Source organism: Vicugna pacos, chromosome 34 (assembly GCF_048564905.1).
Source record: "Vicugna pacos chromosome 34, VicPac4, whole genome shotgun sequence".
Lineage (NCBI taxonomy): Eukaryota > Metazoa > Chordata > Mammalia > Artiodactyla > Camelidae > Vicugna > Vicugna pacos.
In genome coordinates, this window is record NC_133020.1 from 19,914,991 (window position 1) to 19,933,604 (window position 18,614).

At 60.0% G+C, this 18,614-nt stretch overlaps 1 protein-coding gene across 5 annotated transcripts in view; it reads right to left on the reverse strand.

Moving 5' to 3' along the window:
• The window catches only part of TSPAN9 (tetraspanin 9), a 164,057-nt gene continuing 145,443 nt past the window's right edge, over positions 1-18,614 (reverse strand). For all 5 annotated transcript variants that reach the window (XM_072954242.1, XM_072954247.1, XM_072954244.1 and 2 more), the window contains 6 exons: positions 4,301-4,492; positions 3,854-3,928; positions 2,666-2,767; positions 1,838-1,969; positions 1,406-1,489; positions 1-692 (listed from right to left, as the gene is read on the reverse strand). In XM_072954242.1, coding sequence (XP_072810343.1) covers positions 621-692; positions 1,406-1,489; positions 1,838-1,969; positions 2,666-2,767; positions 3,854-3,928; positions 4,301-4,492 — 657 coding nt within the window. In that variant the 3' untranslated portion in view covers positions 1-620. The remainder of the gene's footprint in view (positions 693-1,405; positions 1,490-1,837; positions 1,970-2,665; positions 2,768-3,853; positions 3,929-4,300; positions 4,493-18,614) is intronic.

Consider the following 18,614-nt stretch of genomic DNA (forward strand, 5'->3'; position numbering starts at 1 on the left):
CCCTCAGAAAGAAAACCAAACCGTTACAGAAATCAACGCAGTAAAAAGTTATAAATCAGAAAGCTAACCCTAAACTTATCTGAGAGTATTCCTGAATAATCGTAATCAGAGTAAAATAAAATAAAAAAGCTACACTGTAAGGTATAAAAAGCCTGGGCAAGATGCTCCCAGGGTCCTGGCCCAGAGGCGGTCAGCCGCAGCCCCACTAGCACACCCACTCTCCTCAACTCGGGCGGCTGTGAGCGCCAGGGGCCTTCGTTGGGCAGCGTCTCCACCAGGAGGAGGCGCTGCGATCCCCCCACATGGGGACAAAGTGTCAGCTGCGGAAGGGCAGGGCAGAAACCCATCAGTGCTGGGGGCTCCTAGAGCATGCCCCCGCCCACCCTGTCTTCTTTGGCAAATACACGGATGCAGGAATCGGGCAACTCGGCACCCCAGGTCTCTGCACCTCCTCCTCCCCAGCGTCCTCCCACCGAAAAGGCTGCGGGGGATGGCGGGGGAGGCGGGCTGGGGAGGCGGGCGCAGGGGTCAGCAGTCTGGAGGGTGCGGGCAGGCAACACAAAGCTGAATTCTCCCCTGGCACAGTGTCCACGTGGGGCCGGGGCGCTCAGCCAGCCAGCTCAGGCGTCGTACTTCTTACCAGTCCGGTGGATGTGCTGGAACAGTGTCATGGAGAAGGCCATGCCCAGGACCTGAAAGGCACCAGGGAGGGGCCTGAGGCAGGAGCCACGGCGCCCAGAGCAAGAGGGGACAGCCCCTCGTGTGCCCAGAGGAGGCCAGCGGGGCGAGGACGGCGCAGAGCGGAGGAGGCCTCACACCGGGGAGCTCAGCCCCTTGGAGCCGTCTGGGCAGAGCATACCGAGCTTCTCGGGGCCCAGAAACCTGCTGTTTGGGAGCGTGGTGGGGAGACAAGGCCTGACCCTCAATGGCAGCTGAGTCGGGGAAAGTGGCAGGAACACTGAAAACCACCAAGTCACTTCTGTGAGGTTCTAGGTACATGGTGCGGTGTCTGGCCGCAGCAGACGCATCTCACCGCTTCTGCACTTAGGGGACTGTTAACGCCAGTCTGTGCCCCCTTGGCCCATGGACCCCAAGCCAGCAGGAGGCAGAGGATCAGGGGCACCAGCACACGCCGCATAGCGTGCCACTTAGCTCAGTCTCAAGGCAAACGTCCCGTGCTGGGGGGACAGGCCTGTCACCAGAAAACTCAGGGGTCCTTCATGTGATGCCAGCACAGGCCCAAGGCTCAGCGGGATGTGACGATGCTGTGGTAGGGCCCCGCAGGGTCAGACAGGCACTGGAAGGGAAGAACTGTGGTGGGGGCAGGGGCAGAACAGCACACGGCTCTGGCTGCCTGGGCCACCATCTCCCTGGGGGTCTGTGTGCTCCTCCGGCAGGCTCTTACCTGCATGATTAGGATGCACATCCCCACGGTGCCCAGCACGTGCTTGTTGTCGTCAAACCACATGGTCACCTTTTCGTAGCAGCCCTGGGGGCGAGGACCACAGGTGAAGGCGCTGGCATGACTGGGGGCCCTCCTGCCCAGCCCTCTCTGTCTCTGTCCCCACTCTTTCCTCCTGCCTTCCCCAGGCCCCTGCCCGGTCCTCCGGCCTTTGAGCAGGCCCCACCCCTACCCCACCTACAAGACCCCAATGCACAGTCCAGACCCTGGGCCACTCTGACTCCCCAGAGTGGACCCAGACTCCCATATCCCACCTGCCTTTTGGCTTCAGTCCTGTGTGCCCCCACCCATCCCACGTGAAGCCATCTCCTTGGTGTCCGGGCCCACCCTCCCAGGACCATCCACCGCGTGGGCTCCTGGGGGGCCAGGGCTCACCTTCTTCCAAAGCGGGGTGGTGCTGTTGCGCCCACAGCCCTGGGAGTTCTCCATGCAGCAGCGGTCGGGGACCGTGTTCTCCCCCAGCACTGGGTACCAGTCCCTGTAGTCCGTGACACCACAGCAGTGCATCTGCAAGGTGGGGGGGCGGGACACACAGGTCAGACAGGCCACCCTGGGTCCTCTTGGGCCTCCCCTGCCATCCACCCCACGCCAACTGCCACCTGGAGTTCAGCCTTCTTGTGCCCAATTTGGCCCTCCGCTGGGCCCGCAGAGGAGGAAGTGAAAGGTCCTTCCAGAGGCCAGAGGGCAGAAGGCCACGCCACCTGCCCCTCTGAGCCGGGCGCTGGGCACCTGGCAGGGCGCTCAGCCCTCTGCCGCCAGTCCCCTGGGCTCTTCCTCCCAGGCTGGCGGGAGCCCCTCCCCAGGGCCCCACGGGGGGCTGTACTGATCATCTCCTCTTAGAAGCCTAGCTTCTTCACCTGAGCCATGATCAGGGAGGCAAACCTGCTGCTAAAATAAGCTGCCGTTGGTGCGAGAGCTCCAGAAAGGGAGGGCTTGGACGATGTGTCCTCGATTATCCGTCCGTCCCAGCTCCCTGCTCCCCACTGCCGCTCGCCTCGGCTCCCGCAGGCCTGCCCTCTCCTGCGTCCAGTCCGGCTCGCCTCCCTCCCAGCCTCGCCCCTGTCTCCACTGCGAGGTGTCTGACCCAGAAAGCGCGGGGTCTCCTGGGCAGAGTAAGGCCCGGCCCCTGCCCGCCCCGCCCACTGTGCGCTGCCCCGCCCCTCACCTCGGCCCCACCCGCTGTGTGCTGCCCCGCCCCCTCACCTCGGCCTGGATGATGTTCCAGGCGTTCTTAAGCCCCACGTTGTCCTCCGAGTTGTACAGCAGCAGTCCCTCCTTCAAGTCCCTCCTGGCGTTCTCGTTCACCTGTCAGGTGAGGGAAGGCTCAGGTCGGGTGGGACACTCCCCCCAGCTCGTCCAGGTCCACCAGAACTGCGGCCACAGCTCGTCCTCTGGGGGAGGCCCTGCCAGCCCAGTGTGGGTGACGCCTTGGGGCGGGGTCGCACTTCGGGGCCAGAGCGGCAACTGTCAGAGGCAGAGGCATCAGAGCGCCTCCACTCCCCTCATCGCAGGACCAGCCACACACAGGCAACTCTGCCACCAGGCCCACAGCATCGTTATCCCCAGTGCTGCCGCTCTCAAACCACAGCCTGGGATCCACAGGAGGGCAGGCCAGCCATTCTGAGCATGGGCCCACCTCTCGCCAGCAAGTAACTTAGACCCTCTCACCTCTGCTTTCCCTGTAATACAGGAAAACCGCATCTACCTCTGGGGCCGTCGGGAGAATTAAAGGGAATGACTCCCATAAAGAGAGAGGAACGGGGCTGGTCCATGAGATCTCTCAGTGATTACTGCCTCCCTTTCACAGATCTAAAAGAATTATCGTTTCTAATCCTAATAATGACTCTCCCTTTCAGTGCAGCTTGGCCAATCCTTCCTGGTGGTCAGGTCCCAGGGGAAGGTTCCCCAACTTGACTGGGAACTGTCCAGCACAGTGGGGTTATCAGGGGTCACCCCTCCTCCTCCAGACCCCAGCACAGCCTGGGAGCGGCTGTCCTGTTCTCAAAGGTCTCCACAAAAGGAAGCACAGCTCCCTCCACTTTGAGCCCTACCTACAGTGTCACCTGGAAGGTTCCACCTTGTCACCCTCCAATCACCCAGCCCAGCCACCGAGCCAGCTCTGAGCCCTTCTCCTAGTGATCAGCACAACTATGCTTGAGTACTCCTGGGGATGGGGAGCTCAGCCTGCAGCATCCCTGGGTAATTTAGACGACTCCAGGACTACACGAGGTAATGAGCCACCCACACTGTCCCCACCAAAGCCTTCCCGGGGCCTTTCTTAGCTGTCGCCTCCTCAAAGGTGCGACCTGCCAGGGCCTTTCCTCCAGCTTGCCCTGACCCAGCCCCAAGGCAGTGAAACTCCTACACCTCCTCCCTTCCGGGAGGGCTCACCTTGTCCATGTAGACAAAGAAGAGGATAATCAGGATCAGCTCTGCCAGGAGGATGATCAACAGCACGATGAAGAACTGGAAAGAGAAGGTCCAGGCGTGGGCACAAGGCAGAGGTCATGGCCGGGGATGGGGTGCAAACAAGGATGGCAGGGAGGCAGTGGGGGGAGGCAGGGGATGGGTAGCACCTGGACAGGGCTCCCCAGGCCTGGGAGAGGCCACCGCCTCCTGAGGAATCCCAGGTGGACAGCAGAGAGAGAAAAAGTAGACAGCCAATTGAGGAGTGGGGGCAGCTGGGGAGGGACAGCCAATCATAAGAGGGGTGTGGTCAGGTAAAGAACATTCCAGAAGCAACTTCCCTAGGCTCCAGCTGGGCCCCCAGTTGGCTAAGTGGCCCAGATGCAGGGCGATCCAGAGCCTGGAGGGCTGGGGGACTGGGGTCCAACTTACACTGAGGAGGAGGCACCTGTTCTCCTTGATGGCCCCCAGGCAGCCCAGGAAGCCCGTCACCATGACGACGGTGCCTACGGCAATGACGAGGTTGGCTGCAGACAGCGAGGGAAAGCTGGGGGAGAAGGTGGCAAAGTTGCCTTGGGACACGGAGAGCCAAATGCCCACTCCGAGCAGCCCACAGCCACAGAGCTGGAGAGAGAGGAAAGCCCGTTAGACCGGCACGGCCCTCGTCTCGTCCCCACAGAACTGGAATGCATGTCTCCCACCCTGTTCCCCACACCCTCAAACGTGAGACTCAGGGTAGAACCAGGCCCAGACCACGTTGCGGTGTGACTGACACAAAGGCCCCAGCCTCTCTGGGTCCCAGCCTCCCCGTCTGACAAATGGACCACATCAGCTTCACGAACTTCCTATGGTCACTCCAATGAGGATGGAATTAAATAACACACGGGAAAGCGTGGAACAAATACGGAAGGTTCTAGATGCACATGATTATTCCACTTGGCGGGGGGGGCCCTGGCAGTCAGGAAGGCAGCCAGGGAGGGGGCGCACGGTGGTTACCAGAGTAAGCAAGGGCTCGTCTCTGGGGTTGGGGAGAGAACCTCGGAGCCCAGCTCCTCTGAGCCAGATCTTGCAGCGACTGTCCTGCTGCCCTGACCAGAAGGGCCACTTGCCCGCTGTCCTCAGGAGCGTGAAGAACAGATTTCACACTGATGGAAATAGAAAAGAGCTCGCTGGCCTGGCTGGGGGTCTGGCCGATGTGCAGGACATGGGTGCACCATGCCTCCGCCTTCCAGCCCAGCGAGCCAGCAGCCGGCAGCTGGCGCTTGGCCCGGCTCCCGCCCTCCTGCTTGGCCCTTGGGGGCTGCAATGCCATGGAAGCTGCAGTTTCCTGTTTCCCGGGTGGCCTTGTTTTACGCCCCGTAAACTGATGTTCCCCCCACTGCCTCCAGCAGCCCAGGGAAGTCCGCTGGGTCTAAGGAGCCAGTCCATCAGTCACCCAGAACTTACTGAACACAGCTTGCAGCATCTGTGCTGGACACAGAACAAGGACCAAGTCAGAGCCCTGTCCTTCCCGGGGCCTCCGCTGGGCCGGACGGGAGCAAGGAAGGAGCAGCACCCCCCCCCCAGGCTGTATGCACTGGCGCCAAATAAATGACACAAGCGTCCAGGTGCCAGAAGGAGGAGGCAGTCCCTCAGCATGGTGGGCTTGGGCAGGGGGACAGTGAGATACTGTCACCCACCTCCCCGACCCACTTCTGGGTGAGAATCTAACGTAAAGAGAGTACATGAGGAGAAGGCCAAGGCCGTGTGCCGCCCTCCGGGAGGCATTTCCTGGGCTCCCAGGAACCCAGCCCGCCCCAGCTCTCGCACTGCCCCAGCTCCAGCGAGAGGACAGACAGGCAGTGAAGACTGGGTGGCCACGAGCTGGCGGAGAGCTGGGAAGGCCAGGCAGAGGCAGCGGCTGCCCAAGGAGATGGCACTTCTCTCCCACTCAGTCCACAAGCCCACACGGAGCACTTCCTCAGTAAAGCCAGGCCCTGCCCTGAGCGCGGGGGAGACGGGGGCAAAGCCCTGCCCTCGGGAAGAGGGGACTCGTGCAGGGGACACAGGCGTCATATAAAGCACACACACAGCAGAACCTCAGGGGCCGTGAAGAAAAAGAAGGATAAGAAGGAGTCAGAAAGTAACTGAGGGCGGGGGGTGGGGGTCAGGTCAGAAAGGCGGGATTTGAGGAGGGACCTGCGAGAGGGAAAGTGAGCCACGTAAATAATGGGAGAAGGACGTTCTAGAGAAAACAGCAAGTGCAAAAGCCCTGGGTAGGAGTGTGCTTGGCCAGCCAGGGGAGCTGGAGGTGACAGTGGTGACCAGCAGGCGGGACCTCATAGGCATCAGAAAAGAAAATGGTGTTCTCGGTGGGATGGGAAGCCAGTAGCAGCACAGTGAGCTGACCTATGGTTTCAATAGGTCACTCTGGCTGCTGTTCGGAGAACAGTCCATCAGAGGGCAAAGGGGGAGGTGCGTGAGCAACCAGAAAGCCACTGCAGCGACCAGGTGACTAGATGGGGCTGGTGGCCATCTCCAGCAGCTGGCCATGCAGGAGTGCTGAGAGGTGGTCCAGTTCCAGGGGCATTTGGAAGGGCTTTCTGGGTTTCAGCACACGAGGAGGATTTCGATAAACCAGGAGACGGAGGGTGGCGCAGACCGGGCACGGCACGGGAAGCGGGGCCATTCCCACACGTCCCTACACCAGCTGGTTCCAGGAGCTGCAGAGATGGGGTGGGGTGAGTGGAGCAGGTGCTGGGTCCCCACGCTGTGGAGAGCAGGCCTGCGCCCCGTGCCCTGCAGCAGCCCCAGGGGGACGGGGCCAAGGCTCCCGGGTGTGGGCACACCAGACCCAGAGCACCCACCCCACAGGGTATCCAACCAGCTCAGCTGCGGACGGGGCGCCACCACCCACACAACCACCAGGTGGCGCCCCAGGCCGGGTCGGAGCTCTGGGTTTGCAGAGAGGCACAAAGACCTGTCCAACTTGTCACCAACTCCCTTCAATCTGGTCAGTTTCTATGCTGCTGGCTCAATTTTTCTTTCATTAATCACACCATGGAAATTCATGCTCTCCATGCTGAGGATGGATGGCTGTAAACGCTAGACCCTGGAATGAATAAGAGGAGACCCCCACTGCTGCCTCGTCACCCGCTACAGATAAGGAGACTGGCCTTGGGGCCCCTGCAGCCGCACAACGCCCTCCCACCCTGCGCTGGAAACACCAGCCCCCCGGCCCCTCCCCAGCCTGGGGGAGTCCTCGGGGTACCGCCAGGTGTACCACGCCCTTGCACAAGAGGGACTCCAGCACCTGTGGACTTGGGTACCTGCAGGGGCTCCTGGAACCAGTGCCCCTCAGATACTGAGGGGTGACTGTTCAACTGTCCCCCGAGGCCGGTTTCCGCTGGGAGGGGGCCTTGTGCCTCTTCTCTCCATGTCCCTCCTGGGGGAGGGGCTGTGAGGTCAAGGGAAATCTCGACAGCTCAGAAATTCCAGAAGCGGGTCATCTCTGACTTCACACTCGCCGACCTCTGATCTGGTGCACCAGCTCCCTAGAGCTTGTTCCCCGAGCCCCATGTCTGCTTCCTCCTCACTTCCTGTCCTAGGTCACCTTGCCCCAGGGTAGGTCCCAGGTAGGGCCTGCTGCCCCCACCAGCAGCCTGGACCCAAGTTCCCCAGCTGTCCTCTCCAAGCTGCACGCCCAGCCCCACCCCCGCAAGGCTGCCGCTGAGTGAACGAGGCCCTGCAGGCAACGAGGAGCCCTGCTCACCGCATATCCTCCTGCTGAAGTGGATGGACCCCTGCTCCCATCTCTGACTCAGAACCAGCAGAGTCCTTGGGCCCTAAGTTCACAGATTAGGACACTGAGTGGCCATCATACCACCACGCCGGGCCCAGGACCTGGCCTCCTGGCTTTTGGTGCAGAACCCCGGTGACACCACCGCACTAAGGAGACCATGAGTGCACACTGAGCCCCTGACAGGTGAGAGGTGCCAGGCCAATGCCAATGCCTGAGCCCCACGTCCAGGTCCTGGCCACGCACCCCTGCCAGCCTCTGGCCTCTGTTTCTCAGCCCAGCCTGCAGAGAGCTGCCTGAACCCTTTTTCTACAACACCTCCTCCATTACACTGCTCCCCAGTGTGACACCGAGACGCTCCCTCTCTGAGGCCCAATTTCCTTTAAAATGTGGCATTTGGACTAGAGAATTTCTCAGGCCCCAAGCCTGAGATGCACTGGTCTCTCCCCAAGCCCAGTGGTACAACCAGAGTGACTTTACTCCCAGGGACGGCCGGCTGCGTCTGAAGGCGGTTTTGTGGTCACAATTTGGGGAGGAGGAGCTGCTGGCATCTTAGTGGGCCAAGGCCCGGCATGCTGCTAGGCATCCGAAAGGGCCTGGGGCAGCCCCCACCACACAGAACCTTCTGCCCCAAATGCCAAGAGGTTGAGAATCCCTGCCTGGGCCCCGCACCTGGGCCAGGTGTCCACCCTTTGGCTATGGCCTCCCGGACAAGACGGCCACCAGACAGAGAATCTGCGGTGGTCCTCCAGGGGCGGGCAGCACCCGGGCTCTGAGAGGGATCACACACACACACACACGAGGTGAGGGCCAGGGCGGGGCAGTCCAGGGGCTGAGGGCCAGGGCAGGGCAGTCCAGGGGCTGAGGGCCAGGGCAGGGCAGGAGGGAGGGGTTGACAGAAGAAAGGGTTTGCTAGGCAGGAGGGCAGGACCACAGGAAGCCACCTCTGAAGGCTGCGCAGGGGCGAGGGGCGGGGAGGGCGAGGCTGGACGGGAGGAGGGAACACAGGGAGCGGGCAGGGCCTGCAGTGACACAGCCCGGAGCTGGAGAGCCTAGCGGGTGGCATTTGGGAAAATGCCCTTCCAAAAGCAGAGGCTCGTCTCGGCTGAGACAGCAGGCCAGATTCAAGCCCAGTGCAGGAGGGAACTCCGGGGTGAGGCGGGTGACTCAGGGGACGGGGACCAGCCACCTTGCGGCCTCCGGGCCTGGTCGGAGGCCCTCTCCAAGCGGGGGCAGGCCTAGGGGCCACCCTGGCCACTAAGCCTCCTGTCCCTGCCCTGCCCCCACCCAAGGGCACTTGTAAGTATTTCCCACTCAGGCTCCAAAGGAGCCCAAGTCCAGATAGGAGCTAACAAGTTCCACCCTTGGCTTGCCCTGCCTTGCTCTTTCCAGGGGCCAAGGTTTGGGTCTGTTTTGTCTGTTACTAAATCCCCAGGGCCTAGAACAGCACCTCCCCTTGGCAAATGCCAGTGGGTCCCCCTCCTCCAGGCTCTCCCATTTGGGCCCTCTACTGACCCCGCAGAAGGGAGAAGGTACAGCCCCTTCAGAGTCTCGGCATCAGGATTCCTCGTCACCCTGGGCCCATCCTGCAGATGCCCAGCAGGCAGAGTGAGGCCGGCAGGCTATGGCCTCATTTATAAAGTCTGCTGTAATTAGCCAACACCCCATGGCATGTTCCCGATCTTCAGTTGGAACCATATTGATTTATAGTTTTAATATAGTTTAATATAGTTTCTGCCATGTGTCCTTATGTATTTTTTATGCAGCATCCCAGTTCTGTGGGGGTGAAGCCCCCTGAACCCACCTCCCTCCTGAGCTCCCGCCGCCGCTTGCTTAGGGCTCCGGCACAGCCACTGCCCGTGACCCCTCACAGTTGCCGCCATTTCTCCTGCGTGCAGGACGGCCCTGCCTGGGGTCACCTCCTGTGCCAGAGCTGGACCCAGGGCAGCACATCCCCGCCCAGCCCTTTGTGCAGACACGCTGCCCACCCGCACTAATACCCCAGCGCCCCAGGCCAGGTTCATGTCTCAGCTGTTTCTATGCCACCCCCAGATCATGCCTGGAGACTACATAAATATTTGTTCCACGGATAGATGGAAGGATGGATGGGAGGGCCTGGGAACAGCACCAGACCCAGACACATAAACCTGCCTGAAAACGAAGCCCTGCAGCCCCTCACCCCCACCAGTGCCAGTTTACCCCCAGCTCACCTGCAGCCCCTCGCCTGTGCCTGTAAGTCACCTGCTCAGCCTGCTCTAGCCCCCCACAGCTCAGCACACCCCAACTGTTTTCATGCCCGCTGCCTCGGTGTCTCTGCAGAGGCCCTCAACCCAGCCCCTGCACCCTCCCGCCCCCTTGGCTTTGCAGAGGCCCTTCAAACATTCACCCCCACACCCTGTGCTCCACAAGCCAGGGCCAAGCACCAGCATTTAACGGCATTTAATAAATTAGTGGATGTGGAGAATAAAAGAGAAAACCAAAACGACTTAAATTCCACGGCCCATGTATGGGCTGGTAATGATCCTGCCGGCCCCGGGAGAAGCCGGCTGCCGGGGACTCCATCACTGGGAGAGGGGCACTGTGTCTGCGCCACGAGCGGGGCGGCTACTTTGTGTTTCAGCTGCCCTGGCCTCCAAGGGGCCTGCAGCTTCACTCACGGCCACAGAGGGAGGCAGGAGCAGCCGGGCAGTGCTTCCACTTCTGCAAGGAGGGGACAAAGTCACAGAGACACCTTCGCCAAAGCCACCCAGCAGGCAGGAGGATCAGGGCACGGAGGGGGTGGGGCCCCAGTGAGGAGGCGCCTCTGTGTACCTGAGCCTGGCCCCAGGGGTCCAGCCTCTGCTTAAGCCCCTTGGAGTCCCAGTGCTCACCAGCCAGCAACACCCTCCACTCCTTTTGGCACAACTCTAACTGACCAAGAGTGCTTCCTCATTAACTCAGGAGCCAGCTTCCTTGTGGCTAATGGGCATTAGTCCTGGTTCTGCCCAAGCAACCCGCTGAGGAGGAGCGTGCGCAGGCCTTTATGCGCCTGAAGTCCCGGACCTAACAGCGCCCTTCCCCAACTTCCCCCGGCCCAGGAAAGGGCTTTAAGGGCTTTCATCTCTGAGCCACCCTCCACCACTGAAAGTTAGCCTCCAGCCCTGCAAGGACAGTGCAGTGTGCAAAGACGCCACTCTCCCCTCCTCCATTCTGAGCTCTATACTTCTGGTAACCCAGCCCAAGCCGCCCCTGGCTTGGCTGGCAGCCACAGCACAGTCATGGTTCACACTGAGCTTGTGCATAATGAAAAACCAAACAGTATGATTCCTTGGCCATTCTTTTTTCGACCCTTCACTTTCCCTCAAAGCTTCTAATTTCTTCACAACTTCACAGCCCCCAACATCACTAGCTTGCACAGGTGACAGGGAGATCACACCCATATTTCTGAGCCAAATTTTCCTCCAAATAAACATTACATAAAGCATTTGCATATCTAAAACCCAGTTACATTTTGATTATTGCATAATGAGGTTATTTCCTAGCTAAGATGGTTCTAGGGGAGAGCACTTAAACACGGCCAAATTGCGGGGATGCTGCGCTGGGGAGCTGTGAGTCTCTGAGGTTAACAAAGCCTTTAAGTTGCACGTCCCCAGAGTCCACTTCTCTCCAGCGAACTCTGCTTAGGGTCATTAGGAACATAGGGACCACTGCCTCAAGTCACTGGAACATCCCACAGTTGAGAGGGGGTCTTGCCACAACACCTCTTGCTGACTAAGACTCTTAAGAAGCGCCAGGGACGAAAGAGTCATGATGGAGGAGACCTCTGAGGTCAGCCCGTCCTCCCCGCCGCGGGTTAAGGCCCCAGGGGTGGGTCGGGGTAGTAAGAGCCCAGGCACCGCGGCCCTGGCCCCAGATAACTGCACAAAGTGCTTGGTGTTCTCTGACCCCGGTGGGGGAAAGGGGGAGGTGGCTTTGCTGAAACACTGCCCATCTGTTCGTGCTTCCCTGCCTGGCCTTGGTGTGGAGTGCATCTGCCCTGCCCAGGAGCTCACTCCGACCGAGGCATCTGTGGGACTGCAGGGGGCAAGCCCTGGGGTGGGGAGAGTCTGCATCTGTCCCAGGGCTTCAAAGGCCAGGGCAGGGGTGCTGAGAGCAGGCGCAGCCGCCCGGACAGCTGCTGCCCAGGGAGCAAGGGGCAAGGACTAGAACCAGGGCGGGGGCGGCCTGCCTGCTGCTCTCCCTACACGGCCCCCTTAGAACGCTGGTCTCCACACCCTTCCTCTGTCTGGGAGAAAGGCCTGCAGAGCAACGTGCTCACCTCGCCCACCTCCACCTGCACCCAGGTTTCCGGCCCCTCTGGACTCCTCCAATCTGAAAGCAGGGCCCACTTCTACTTTCTCAGGTGCCAGCACACCCCGACCCCGCCACCTTCCAGACTGACTGCCGGTCTGCTCACTCGGTGGGGAAATGTTAAAGGACGCAAGGACCGGCTCAGAGCGCCCGGGGAGTCCCGAAGTGGGACAGAGGCTGCTGGAAGGGACGGAACCCAAGGAACAGGCCCCGAAGGACCACAGAGTGAGGGGTGGTTAGGACACCAAGGAGCAGCGGGTGATACAAGCACCTGCCAGTCCGGTGCAGGGGGCGTGGTCACTCAGTCTGTACACACTGAGCCATGCCACTGCCACGGCCCTTCTGGGAGGGCCCCCAGGGGTGGCAAAGCTGCCCTTTCTTCCCACTCTGGCCAGAGTGCGGTCGGGGTGGGTGCGGGGGAGAAGGGAAACTTGGGAAGCACCTGTAACCCAGCGTTCCCAAGCTCGCGCCAGGAGGACTGAACCCCAGATGGCGAGACTCTGCTCATCTCTGGCGAGCACCCAGCACCCGGGGGGGTCCTCCACCCCCGCTCGGAATGCAGGAGACAAAGTCGGCTAACACGGCAGGGGGCAGGCTCGAGGGAAGAGCTATCAAGACGGAGGACACCCTCCGTTGTCCTGGCCTCTGCTGGAGGTTTCTGTTTCCCAAGCGAGGGGCAGGATGGCCCTTTCCTGGAGAGTGGAGGGAGGGGGACCCCAACTCCAGAACTTGTCAACACAACAGGAAACAGCTTGGAGCTTCAGGCCACCCAAGCCCAGTGAAAAGCCTGGCAGGTGCCAGCACAGGAAGGGGGCTCTCTGTGCTGGGGGGGGTGTGCACATGGCCCTCATCACCTGCACCGCAAGTGCAATGGCTGCCTGAGCTCTGGGCCCAGGAAGGAGCATGGAGAGACAGCCTGGGACCACGGCATGGCGAGGCCTGTCTGAACGCCCAAGGTCACGGTAAATTGGGAGGGAAAGCACCAAAGGACTCACTCAGAATAGCTTGTCAGAGGAGTCTGGAGAAAGGATTTTCCCATCACCAGCATATTTTTTTTCCTTCCTGCTCTTGTTTTATTTTGTGCATCTGGGGAGAGAGGCATTTCTGAGCGCGTCAAAGCACAGGGTAATACGAGAAGCCAGGGCTGCCGCAGGAGGCAGGGATGGGTTTAAGAAACCCACCTTCAAGGTTCACGTTGAAACTGGGGCCACCTGGGCTTCCTTGAGAAAGCAGAACTGTCAGCAGCCTGCAGCTCAGGATGTGGAGCCCCAGGGACGGCCACACACCAAGAGGCCCTGACTACTTGGCCTTCCTGGGATGTGTCTCTGCTAAAAGACAGAGGGAGGAAGAGCACCTCCCCAGAGCTCAGGGACACGGAGAGGATGACTAGGATTATGCCTGCCGAGCGCTGTGCTCCCCGGAATATAAATACTGTACGAGGTCCAGGGCTATTATTCAAACTCCTTGCAAAATGCAGGGGATACCTTGAATTCACTTCACATCTTTCTGGCAAAGAGCTCAAATGATCTGGGAGATGATAACTCATCCTACAGAATGGGAGGGGTGGGGACCCTTCTCCCTGTTTGGGGAAAGGCGCCCCCATCACTGACCGGGGGGAGGAAAAGTCAAAGAGTGAAAATCTGTCCGTTTCTGGGCACCTCTCCCCCAGTGGGGCTTCCTCGGTTCCGTCCATCAACAGGATGGAGGCCCGTTAATACTGTGATGAGGATGGTCCTCCGCGGCTCAAGTTCAGCAGATAATATCCTCTAATTACATGTACAGGTGTCGGGAAGGACCGTGACTGACAAGCAGATCCATCTCTGGCCCCAGGACAGCCACCCACACACACTTTTGCAATCAGCCTCATGCATGGCCAACACAGGATTGGTCTTCTCTCCAGGGATGCTATGCCCACAGCCTGATTATTTATACTGTCAGCCGGGAGCCGTGTCCACCCACGCCAGGATTTGGCATTCTGACATGCTCTGTGGGGGACACAGGCTGGTTAAGTTCAGGTCCCTCTGCCAGAGATGTCTCTGCACCACTGATGGGACAGCCTGAGATCTCTCCTCGCCCCAACCCACAACAGTTCTGCTGTCTGTCTCCCTGGCAGAATGGGAGACCCCGGCTCACCCTCACCCTTCCACGTGTCCACTGCGGTTCTGATCACTTTACTGAAAGCTACCGGTCTGCGGTCTGGCAGGCGAGCGCACCCAAGGTCACAGAACTTGTTCAGGGAGGGTCATGCCCCCACCCGCCCCGGTGCCTTCCCTGCCTTCCCTCCCCGAGGCTGGGCTGCTGGGGACTCGACCACGTGCCCATGGTTCTCAGTGCTTTGCCCCTTCTGCCCCACTTAGGCCTCCCAACCCAACGGCGGGGACAGAGGGGGTCATTTTCATCCTCCCCGTTTTACGGGAGGGAGATGGGATGGGAGGATGAAGGCACGAAGGGGTTCAGTGGCGACGGAACCCAGGAAATCTGGCTCCAGAAACCATGTTCTGACCCACCAGGCCCCTCTGCTTAGACCTAAGTCATCCCAAATCCATCGGAAAGGGGTCATGGACAAATCCACGCTTGGAAGAGGGAAGGCTCGCCACCTCGGAGGTCGGAAGTGCGGCCTCTGCTCTGTGGCCTGGGAGCCCGCTTGTGGGTGAGGAGGGCGGGGAGAGCTGGGGTGGCGGCGGTGCTGATGGGGCGGTGACGATGATGATGGTAAGAACACTGAAGGGGAAGCCAGCATTTACTGACCCCTAAGCCACGCCAAGACTGGTGTCAGCCCCTTTCCACAAAAACCTGAAAAGTAGCTCCTATTACTTCTTCCCACTCTGCCAATCAGAAAACTATGATCAGAGGTTAAGCATCTCGTCTGAGCTCACATGTGGAGCTGGCAGACCTAGGATTTAAATCCAGTTTAATGTGAATGCAGATCCTATGACTGAAGCCTTTTTCTGTGCCTTGTACAGACCTTAAAAAAAAAAAAAACCAACTTCACTTCACTAAACATTCTCCACAACTTTCTAGCCCAGTCTGAGTTGAGCGAGGTGGGAGAGAGGGCAGGGACCCAGGACACCGCCCAGGCCCCGCTGGAAGGCGCAGCGGGGTGAACATGTGGCTGGGGGTGCACCCGGGGTGCACGCGTGTCCAGCGGGAGGAGGCGGGGGGAAGTCCAGCCCGGGCAGGCTACCTACTCCACTGATTTTACCAGCGCTGAGACAATTGTTGGCCATTCCTCTGCACGAGGAAGCAGGAAGGAACAGAATAAACGAGTTTGCAGCTCGGGGGGCCTTCTTTTGGGGCCTCTATTTCCACAAAGGAGCTTGTAGAGCAGCCCATCACTCCGTCCCAACGGCTCCCTGAGGGGCCGCTACCCCACTTTACAGAAAAGCCGCTGCGGCCGACCCCGCAAAGGCCTGTCACCACCCTGTGGGACGAGAACACCCTCTCTGACCCACCAGGGCACGGCATCTCCGAGGAGCTCCCAGAAGCGACTCTGAGACGGTCCACCCCTTAGAGAGGAGCCATGAGGAGGCCTGGTTGGTGACTTCCAGGCACCTTCCGCCCAGTCTTCCCGCAGCTGCCCCAGAACCTGCCCTGAGCCGGGCACCATGCTGGCCACGCCGCACAGGAGCAGGAGACGGGCCCCTGCTCAGCTGGACCAGCGAGACCGGGCGGGAAAAGCTGCCTGGACGTAGAACAACACAGGCCCAGTGTGAGGTCTGGGTGGGGAGGGCTGCGGACCACTCTGGCCTCGGTTCAAGTTCACCAGCCGGCGGGGGGGGGGGGGAGTCTTGGACAACGACTTTCCAGTGGTTGTTTTTCAAATGGAAGATTCACAGTTCCTCCCACATGCACAGAGCTGCAGTTGGGACTGAATGAGATTCAGGAAAATAAACTTCCCCGCACGGCGCCTTCACAAAGCCATAAGCGGGCATTGTTATTAGCATTTACGGCCCGCGGTCCTCATCCATCCAGATGACTGAGGGTGGGCAGAGTAGCTGTAAGCCAGGGGCCAGCAGTGGGCGGGGGTCCTGCCCAGCCCGGAGCCCGGCTGCCCCCAGCCCCCAGCCCCACTCCTGCATCCAGAAGGTGGCCCACCAGACGAGCATTACTCCCTCCGCCGCCCGGTCCCCAGCCGCCCATCTCCGGGAGGCAGCTTGCTTCCCCGACTTGCGGGCATGCTTCTTTTGGCAGCGAACTGCTGCTGTCTGTGCTCTGGACCGTAAAACAAGTTTTCATCAATAAATTAAGATAAGTGGAAAGCCAGCTCAAGAGGAGGCAGGCTGAGGCGGGCAGGCGGGACGCTGGAAGTGGCTCTGTGACCCACAAGGGGCCCGGGTGAATCCAAAGCAAGACTGGGGCACCCTGCCTCCTCTCCCTGGACCCCAAGGGCCCCCTTCCACCCGGCATCTCACAGACGGGGAGGCTCAGAAGGTTGCCTGCCTCCCTGGGGTCCTGTTCTATCCCCAGGCAGGTGAGCAAGTGCCAGTGGCAGGTAGAGCCAGGTCCTCAACAACACTGAGCCAAAACACTGTTGCGGTCACTGGGGCACAAGAGCCAAATCTAATCAGACATGTGCCTGCCCAATCACTGGCACCAGAGATCTGGCTGCAGAATAAAGCGTGTTCTCCCAGAGCCTTCCCACTCCTCCGCGCGAGGCCTTCCCACACCTGGGCGCGAGCCCTCAGCCCCTCAGTGCACCTGCACGCCTGCCCACCCTAGAAGTCTTCTCCTTCCCCACTTCCTAATCCAACCCAAGACCTTCGTGTACCTGCTGACGCCCACCTCCTCACCCCAGGCTGGCCAGCCCCGCCCTGAACCCCACCTACACTCCTCAGTGGCTCGGACCCTCTGACCACGCATCAGACCCTTCTCCCACTCCCCAGTGCTGGCCTTGGCCAGTGGTGCTTCGGCCCATTAGCTGCCCAGGGCAGGCACCTCCCCTCACACCCCTCTGTGCGTGTCCCTGGTGTTGAGCTCAGCATCGGCAGAGAGGTCCTCGGTTATCACCGCCAGGCATGGACTGGGTGAGAACAGGGAGGGGTGCAGCGACGTGGAGGCTGGGCAAGTTTTCAGCTCAGCAACAGGAGCATCTCCCCAGCCCCGGGCGAGGGCACACGGCCCCTCCTGCCCCTGACACTTGAAGAGGCCGGAGCATATGGCAGGAGAAGGGCCATCTGTCCGTCCACCACCACACCCAGGGAGGCGCGGCTCCACTAATGCTTAGGAGTTAACGGACAGGTGAGCCCCTGGGCAGAGCGGCGGACGGACCCCGAACAGCACGGCACACCGGCCACGCGCTGCCAGCTCCCAGAACCTCGGGCAAGTTGACCCGCTCCTCTGAGCTCAGTTCCCCCACCTTTCCAGTGGAAGTCCGAACCTCACAACACCCCAAACCCCTCCAGCCCCGAGCTCCTGCGACCTCACTGCTGCCCCATGCTCTCCCTGGCCGAGAGGCAGGGCAGGAGCAGGAAGGAAGAGTGCGGGCCCATGCTGGACCTGAGAGGGACTGTGTGACTTATCGCCCCCATGACCTGAATCCCCCAGTCAAGGACACGGTGCTCGGACAGGAGGTTTGTTCAGGGTCCCACGGTCAAGGGCCCAGTCCAACGCCAATTCAGCACCTGCCTCAGGAACCGGACAGTTAGATACACCCAAACAGAGTGGGAGAAGGTGGAGCTTCGGGCCAGGGTGACACTAAATCCAACCTGGATATAAATCAGAATTGATTACTTCTGAGTTCAGGCCCCCAAAGAGGAAGGACTGGAGTAATGTGAGTTCTTCGATCAAGTCTAGGCTGGGGGAGGCCCACCTCTGAAGCAGACCCCGGCTGGCTCTCTCTCCTCTCCTCCCACCCCGCTTCTGCAGCACGCGCGCACGCGCACACACACACACACACACACACACACACAGATACACACGCGCACACAGGCGAGCGCCCCCTGCACCGAGACCTGGAGGAGTAAAAGAGACCACTTCATAAGGACAAACGGGAAAGGAGCCTGTATGTTAGATGTGAGTTGGCAGAAAACGAGAGCAAAGTTCAGTGAACGAAACAGCAAAAAGAAACAATTACTACGCATTTTCATATGAGCTCCCATCCCGAGGAATACATTTGCTCTTGCTTTTGCTTATTCAACAGAAAAACAACAACAACAACAACAACAAAAAAAAACAGGCAGTTGCGGGAAAGGGATGAGGACACAGCAGAATGCAGACGCCTGCGCTTCGCGGCTCGACACTTCCCCGAAGCTCTCAAAAGTGTGTTTTGAGATACCAGCTGACACAGGAGTCAGAAGAAACAGAAGAAATAACATTGAAAGTGGAGAGGCTTAGGGTGCTGCCTCCAGAGTACCCACAAAACAGACACGGTAAAAGTAACAGGGAGAGGTGTCGCTCCCATCCACCAGGCAGCTCTGCATCTTTGGAGTAAGTTACCCCCAACCCTGCCAAGAGAAAAAAAAGATTTTACTTGGAGATGGAATCTTTCAGGCCTGTGGCACCAGCTGCTCAGGGGAGCTCGGGTCCGGCTCCATTTCAGGAAAACTCCGACCTCTTCTGCAGGAGCAAACCTGCAAGGCAGCCCTGCAGATTCTGCCCCTTCTATGCAAAGCGCGGCACCAAGGCCCAGGAAGGCAGGGG